Source organism: Apodemus sylvaticus, chromosome 15, assembly GCF_947179515.1.
Source record: "Apodemus sylvaticus chromosome 15, mApoSyl1.1, whole genome shotgun sequence".
NCBI classification, from domain to species: Eukaryota; Metazoa; Chordata; class Mammalia; order Rodentia; family Muridae; genus Apodemus; species Apodemus sylvaticus.
The window spans coordinates 40,728,459-40,736,156 of NC_067486.1; the positions used below are offsets into that span (position 1 = coordinate 40,728,459).

General features: G+C 35.9%; 1 protein-coding gene across 1 annotated transcript; it reads left to right on the top strand.

Moving 5' to 3' along the window:
- Window positions 1-5,943: 5,943 nt before the first annotated feature.
- Window positions 5,944-6,870, top strand: LOC127665533 (olfactory receptor 5K3-like). The gene has a single exon (XM_052157943.1). The coding sequence runs from the start codon at window positions 5,944-5,946 to the stop codon at window positions 6,868-6,870; it is 927 nt and encodes a 308-aa protein (XP_052013903.1).
- The last annotated feature ends 828 nt before the right edge of the window (window positions 6,871-7,698 follow it).

The window sequence follows — 7,698 nt, forward strand, 5'->3', positions numbered from 1 at the left end:
TTAACCTAGAAAACTGGAATACCCAAAACATAATCCACACATCAAATGAGGTACAAGAAGAAAGGAGGAGTGGCCCCTGGTTCTGGAAAGACTCAGTGAAACAGTATTCAGCAAAACCAGAACGGGGAAGTGGGAAGGGGTGGGTGGGAGGACAGGGGAAGAGAAGGGGGCTTGCGGGACTTTCGGGGAGTGGGGGGGCTAGAAAAGGGGAAATCATTTGAAATGTAAAAAATTATATCGAATAAAAAAAAATACAAATAAATACTCAAAAAAAAAAAAAAAAGCAGCAAAACTCATGCAAGTCTTTAACACATGCAGAAGTGCACTCATACCTTCCACCCCTCTGGTTGTGTTGAGTTGGTGACGGTGGTGGTTTGAATATGCTTGGCCCAGGGAATGTCAGTACTCAGAGGTATGGCCTCGTTAGAGTAGGTGTGGCCTTGTTGGAGTGGGTGTGGCCTTGTTGAAGTAGGTGTGTCCTTGTGGATTGGGTGTGACCTTGTTGGAGTAGGTGTGGCCTTGTTGGAGGAAGTGTGTCACTGTCAAGGTGGGCTTTGAGACCCTCTCCTAGCTGCTTGTGAGACAGTGTTCTCCTGGCTGCCTTCAGATCAAGATGTAGAACTCTTGGCTCCTTCAACACCATGTCTGCCTGCATGCTGGCATGCTTCCTGCCATGATGATAATGGACTGAACCTGTAAGCTAGCCCCAATTAAACACTGTCCTTTATAAAAAAAAAAAAAAAGAAAGAAAGAAAGAAAGAAAGAAAGATCACAGATTGAATTTATTATATGTCCAATCAATTTTATGCTAGATTAATTATTCTTATTTGGAATAAAAGTATTCTCTGTTTAAATTTTAACTCTGTTAATATGCTAATATTAGAAAGTAAAAAATGTAATTCTCATTTTTGTGTGTAAACTTTCTAGAAAAATACTATGCTTGTAGTAAGTTGTATAAATTAAAATTAAAATTAATTTCTTACTTTAATCAAAAAAAAAAAAGATCAAACTAATCCCATGCCTCCTATCAGATAACTGTGGAGTAAGAGCGGTCTTCAATAGCAACAAAAACAACAGAAAACCCACATATACAAGGAAGCTGAACAACACTCTACTCAATGATACCTAATCAAGGAAGAAATAAGGAAAGAAATCAAAGACTTTTTAGAATTTAATGAAAATGAAGGCACAACATACCCAAATTTATGGGACAAAATGAAAGCAGTGCTAAGAGGAAATCTCATAGCCCTGAGTGTCTCCACAAAGAAACTGGACCGAGCAGCTTAATGGTACACCTGAAAGCCCTGGAACAAAAAGAAGCTAATTCACCCAGGAGGAGTAGAAGACAGGAAATCACCAAATACGAAAATTAAATCAGGATCAAATAGATCATTTAAGCAGTCCCACAGCCCCTAAAGAAATAGAAGTGTTCATTGACAGTCTCCCAACAACAACAACAACAACAACAAAAAAAAAAAAAAAAAAAAAAAAAGTACAGGCCCAGATGGTTTTAGTGCAGAATTCTATCAGACTTTTAAAGAAGACCTAACACTAATACTCTTTAAACTATTCCACAAAATAGAAGCAGAAGGAACACTACCCAACTCGTTCTATGAGTCCAAATTTCACTGATACCAAAACCACACAAAGATCCAACAAGGAAATAGAACTCTAGACCAATTTCCCTTATGAATATCAATGGAAAAACACTCAATAAAATTCTTGCAAACCGAATCCAAGAACACATCAAAATGATCATTCACCATGATCATGTAGGCTTCAACCCAGGGAGGCAGGGATGATTCAATATACGGAAATCCATCAACGCAATCCACTACATAAACAAACTCAAAGAAAAAACACATGGACATTTCATTAGATTCTGAAGAAGCAATTGACAAAATTCAGCATCCTTTCATGCTTTATAAACGTCTTGGAAAGAACAGGAATTCAAGGCCCATTCCTAAACATTGTGAAAGCAATATACAGCAAACTGGTAGCCAACATCAAACTAAATGTAGAAAAACTTGAAGCAACCCCACTAAAATCAGGGACTAGACAAGTCTTCCCCCTCTCTCCATATCTTTTCCATAAAGTAATTGAAGTTCTAGCTAGAGCAATTACGCAACATAAGGAGGTCAACATGATACAAATTGGAAAAGACCCAGAAATGAACCCACACACCTATGATCACTTGATCTTCGACAAAGGAGTTAAAACCATCCAGTGAATAAAAGTTAGCCTTTTTAACAAATGGTGCTTGTTCAACTGGAGGTCAGCATGCAGAGGAATGCAAATCGATCCATTCTTATCTCCATGTAATAAGCTCAAGTCCAAGTGGATCAAGGACCTCCACATAAAACCAGACACACTGAAACCAATACAAAAGAAACTGGGGAAGACCGTTGAGGACATGGGCACAACAGAAAAGTTCCTGAACAAAACACCAATAGCTTATGCCCTAAGATCAAGAAAATCATTCCCAAGAAGAAGGAAGGAGAGGGCCCTGGTCCTGGAAAGGCTTGATGCAGCATTGTAGTGGATTACCAGGACAGAGAAGTTGGAGGGTGTTGATTGGGGAATGGGTGAAAGAAGAGGGCTTATGGGACTTATGGGGAGGGGGAACCAGGAAAGGGAAAATTATTTGGAATGTAAACAAAGAACATAGAAAATTTAAAAAAAAAATTTACAAATAGGACCTCATAAAATTACCAAGTTTCTGTAAGGCAAAGGACACTGTCAAGTGGACAAAAAGGGAGCCAATAAATTGGGAAGCTCTAATATCCAATATATGCAAAGAACTTAAGACGTTAGATTCCAGAGAGCCAAATAACCCTATTAAAAATGGGGTACAGACTAAACAAAGAATTTTCACCTGAAGAATTTTGAATGGCTGAGAAGCATCTTAAGAAATGTTCAACAACATTAGTCATTAAAGAAATGCAAATCAAAACAAGCCTGAGATTTCACCTCACACCAGTCAGAATGGCTAAAATTAAAAACTCAGGATACAGCAGGTGTTGAAGAGGATGTGAAGAAAGAGAAACACTCCTCCACTGATGGTGGATTGCAAGCTGGTACAACCATTCTGGGAATCAGTCTGGCGGTTCTTCAGAAAGCTGGGCATGACACTTCTGGAGGACCCTGCTATACCACTCCTTGGCATATACCCAGAGGATTCCGAGGCATGCAATAAGGACACATGCTCCACTATGTCCATAGCAGCCTTATTTATAATAGCCAGAAGCTGGAAAGAACCCAGATGTCCCTCAAAGGAGAAATGGATACAGAAAATGTGGTATATTTACACAATGGAATATTACTCAGCTATTAAAAACAATGAATTCATGAATTTTTTAGGAAAATGGTTGGAACTGGAAAATATCATCCTAAGTGAGGTAACCCAATAACAAAAGAATACACAGGGAATCCAGTCACTGATAGTGGACATTCATTAGCCCAGAAGTTCTGAATACTCAAGACACAATAAACATATCAAATGATTCCCAAGAAGAAAGAAGGAGAGGGCCCTGGTCCTGGAAAGGCTTGATCCAGCATTGTAGGGGATTACCAGGACAGAGAAATGGGAGGTGGTGGATTGGGGGATGGGCAGAGGGAAAAGGGCTTATGGGACTTATGAGGGGGGGACCAGGAAAGAGGAAGGCATTTGGAATGTAAACCAAGAATAGAGAAAATTAAAAAATAAAGAATATATCTAATACAAAAATACTAATAAATAATAAATAAATAATAAACAAACAAATAAAAAGTAAACAGCCCAGGGATTGGTGACACCCCCAGCTTGATTAACATAATCAAGTAAATCTTCCCTACACATTGCTTGAGGACTGTCTTCCATGTGGTTATCATTGAAATTATAATAGGATTGATGCACAAGAGAACTCCCAGAAAGTATGGTTGCATACACATGACCTACACAGGATCAAATTAGACCAAATTCCTAGATTGAAAAGGGGAAGTAGACAGAAAATCCCACTCCTAGACAAGAAGCTATTTGTAATCAATATGTTTTGGGAAGAAAAAGGTAACCACTTTTTTTCAATGAAACACACTTTTACATTACACACACTTTTTAATATTTTATGTGCACAATTATGAAATGAATTATAAAAATCATAGTTACAAATCTGCCACATTTTTCAAACAAACTTGACCAAATTTGCTTTAATACCATTGACTCACAAGATACTGTTTAGTACATTCAAGTGGTTTGTATAGTTTCAGGGTTAAAATCTCAAGAGAATGGTCCACAGTACAGGGAAATTCCTTTAGGATTTCTTGAGCCATTATAACTGTGCTGTATGGTGGACATAATTAAGACTGGTCTTACATCATCTTTAATTTTCACTCTCTGAACTCCAACAAGATACTTATATATTTATAAACTCTGGGATCTCTACCATGAAGCAAATTCTTCACTAAAAACTTGGTAAGCTCAAGGAAAAGGAGGTATCAACATTTTTACTGAGGGTTGTTTTCATACTAAAACAGATTTTATTTCTCTGAAATTTTATAATTTTTATCTTCTTAGATTTTAACTCCTCCATGTTATTCTTTGCTCTTCTCATAAGTGAATTGCATCTGAAAGCAGAACGAGGCAAATTTTCTGTGATTTTTCTGGCAGGATGACTTTGTACAGGAAAGATTACAAGAATTCTGTAATAGCACAGGCCTACCCATTAAACCTTATTTTTGCTTCACTTAACTATAGAAATTCCATTTAGTTATTACAACAATGAAATTTCTGCTGACTACCTCTGGTTATTTTGATTAAGGAGAAACAAGCCCATTTTGACCATCAAATTAGCATGATTACTCAATATATTCTACTGCAACTTTAATCACATGAAACAGACTTTTAAAGCAAAATAAAATTTAGTTTCCTAAATTTTCCTATAATTCATATTTCTCTATCCAAATATTAAAAATTTGTGTTTACTGGTAATTAGGTTCTATTAGCTAATGTGCTGAAAAAAATCATATAATATCTTGAGGAACAACAAAAATATAGAGATAAAAATACCTATTGATTAAGCTGTTGACTTTGTATCTTTCCTTACAGACTTCTTAATGCAACGATCATACATACAAAGCAGAGTTCTCTCAACATTGTAACTAGGATGCAGGAATAAGGGCACTGACCCGAGGCAATGGATCTAGGATCAGAATTAACTTATGTAATTAAAGATGAATTGCCACAAAGCCCTTAGTTTTTGTGATCTTTTGTCATTTCTACTACATATTAATTTATCATGAATTTATTTCTAATGTCTGTATATTTAATTATTTACTTCTTCTGAGACAAAGTCTCATGCATTCCAGGCTAGTATTCAGTCATTCTGAGGCTGACGGTGATCTTCAACTTGTGATCTCCCTGTCTCTACCTCATAAGTGCTATAATGTCAAATATACACCATTATGTCTTTTTTTCTGAGGCACTGGGGGTGGAATCTATAGCTTCATGTAGGATAAGCACTCATTCTACCAATTAAGCTATATTTCATCTTTCTATGATTCTTTCCTAAAATTTTCTCCTCAAAAATAACAAATAAAAATGCCTTACTTGTATTACATTAATGCTAGAATTATGTGAAGACAAGAAAATAAATTTGGGTACATTAAATCTATGTGATATCTTTATATACATACAGAAAAATTTTACTTTTAAACTTTAAGTACACCCCAGGATTATTAAAATATTCCTGTAAATTTCAAAGATGTTGACTTTATAAGGATAAAAAGAATCTCAAAAGTACAGAAAATATTACAGAGATAGTAAAGACAGTAGGGTTGTGTTTGGAGGATAAATTATTCTACTACACAAAATTATTATTATTATTATTATTATTTATTAAATGTGGAAATGGTCAGGTAACTGTTGCAATCTGACATCCTTATCACTTGTCAACAGAGAAGCTGAAGATGACCCAGGACAACTACTCCTTGACAACAGAGTTCATCCTCATAGGATTCTCAGATTACCCAGACCTGAAGATACTTCTGTTCCTGGTGTTCTTTACTATCTATCTGGTCACCATGGTGGGGAATCTTGGGCTGGTAGCCTTGATCTACATGGAGCCTCGTCTCCACACACCCATGTACATCTTTCTGGGCAACCTGGCTCTGATGGACTCCTGCTGCTCCTGTGCCATCACTCCCAAGATGCTAGAAAACTTCTTTTCTGTGGACAGGAGGATTTCTCTCTATGAGTGCATGGCACAGTTCTATGCTCTCTGTCTTGCTGAAACTACAGACTGCTTTCTTCTGGCAGCAATGGCCTATGACCGCTATGTGGCCATATGCAACCCACTGCAGTACCACAGCATGATGTCCAAGAAGCTCTGCCTTCAGATGACCACAGGAGCATACATAGCAGGACACATACATTCCATGATTCACATAGTGTTCCTGTTCAGGTTAACATTCTGCAGGTCCCACACAATCAAGCACTTCTTTTGTGATGTCATTCCACTATACAGACTCTCATGTGTTGACCCTTATATAAATGAACTGATGATACTCATCTTTTCTGGTTCAGTTCAAACCTTTTCCATTATTATAGTTCTGATATCATATTTCTGCATCCTTTATACTATATTCACTATGAAGTCCAGAGAGGGAAGAAGCAAAGCTTTATCTACCTGTGCATCCCACTTCCTGTCTGTGTCAATATTCTATGGGTCTCTTCTCTACACATATATTCGACCAAGTTCAATTAATGAAGGAGATGAAGACATACCTGTCGCTATTTTTTATACTCTTGTAATTCCTTTATTAAACCCCTTTATTTATAGTCTAAGAAATAAGGAAGTAATTAATGTGATTAAAAAAAACATGAAAAGGGGATGATTTTATAACATTTTGAATCAAGTCTCTTCTCCTTTGAACAATTTATTTCCACCAGATACTATAATTCTCTATTATAGTATCACTTGTACAAAGAAAGTTGAAATTGATAAAAGAAAAAACCTGTTAATGCATTAAACCATTTGAATCTAATTATTTTCAATAGAAATATGCTGCTCAAATATACTTCTTATATTTGAGGAACTGAAACCAATTTGAACTGCTAAGACTATTCATAAATATGACAGTTTTTGACATATCCATCAAAATTAAACGATAAAATTGTATTTTTTGTATTCTATTTATTGTATATATAAGGTAATGTTCACATTAATGCTGTCAAATTTCTTGATTCCAAAATATAGCCAATACAAATCTCAGGAAGATTTCTTATTTTGTTTGCTTGGTCGGTTGGATGGTTGGTTGGTTTTTGTTTTTGTCCTCAGGAAGATTTCAAGTTCCCAAATTAAGTCTTTTATTTCATCATACCATTATTGTGCAACATACTTAAGAGTTTGTAAGTGATGTTTGTTTCATCATACTTCAGATCTTTAAGATACTATGTGTGTGAACATTCATTCATCCAGAGTGTATGGTATCTCATTAAGAGGATTTCACATTTGGTACGTATAATTTTAATCTTATCCTATGATGGTAAAGATTTGTATTCTACGGGTTTGTTAACAAGCAGTTTAGAATGGTGCTCCCTCTTGTAAAATTTCTAAGGACATTATTTTTTCAGGTAATTATTTCTTCAGCAATACAGCATTCCATCTACTAAATATATTTATTAACAAAAATTTTCTGCTATGAATACTAATTCTTTAGCTT

What these genes read in the sequence shown, in the direction of transcription:
- LOC127665533 (XM_052157943.1), top strand. Translation starts at nt 5,944, where the DNA reads ATGACCCAGGACAACTACTCCTTGACAACAGAGTTCATCCTCATAGGA.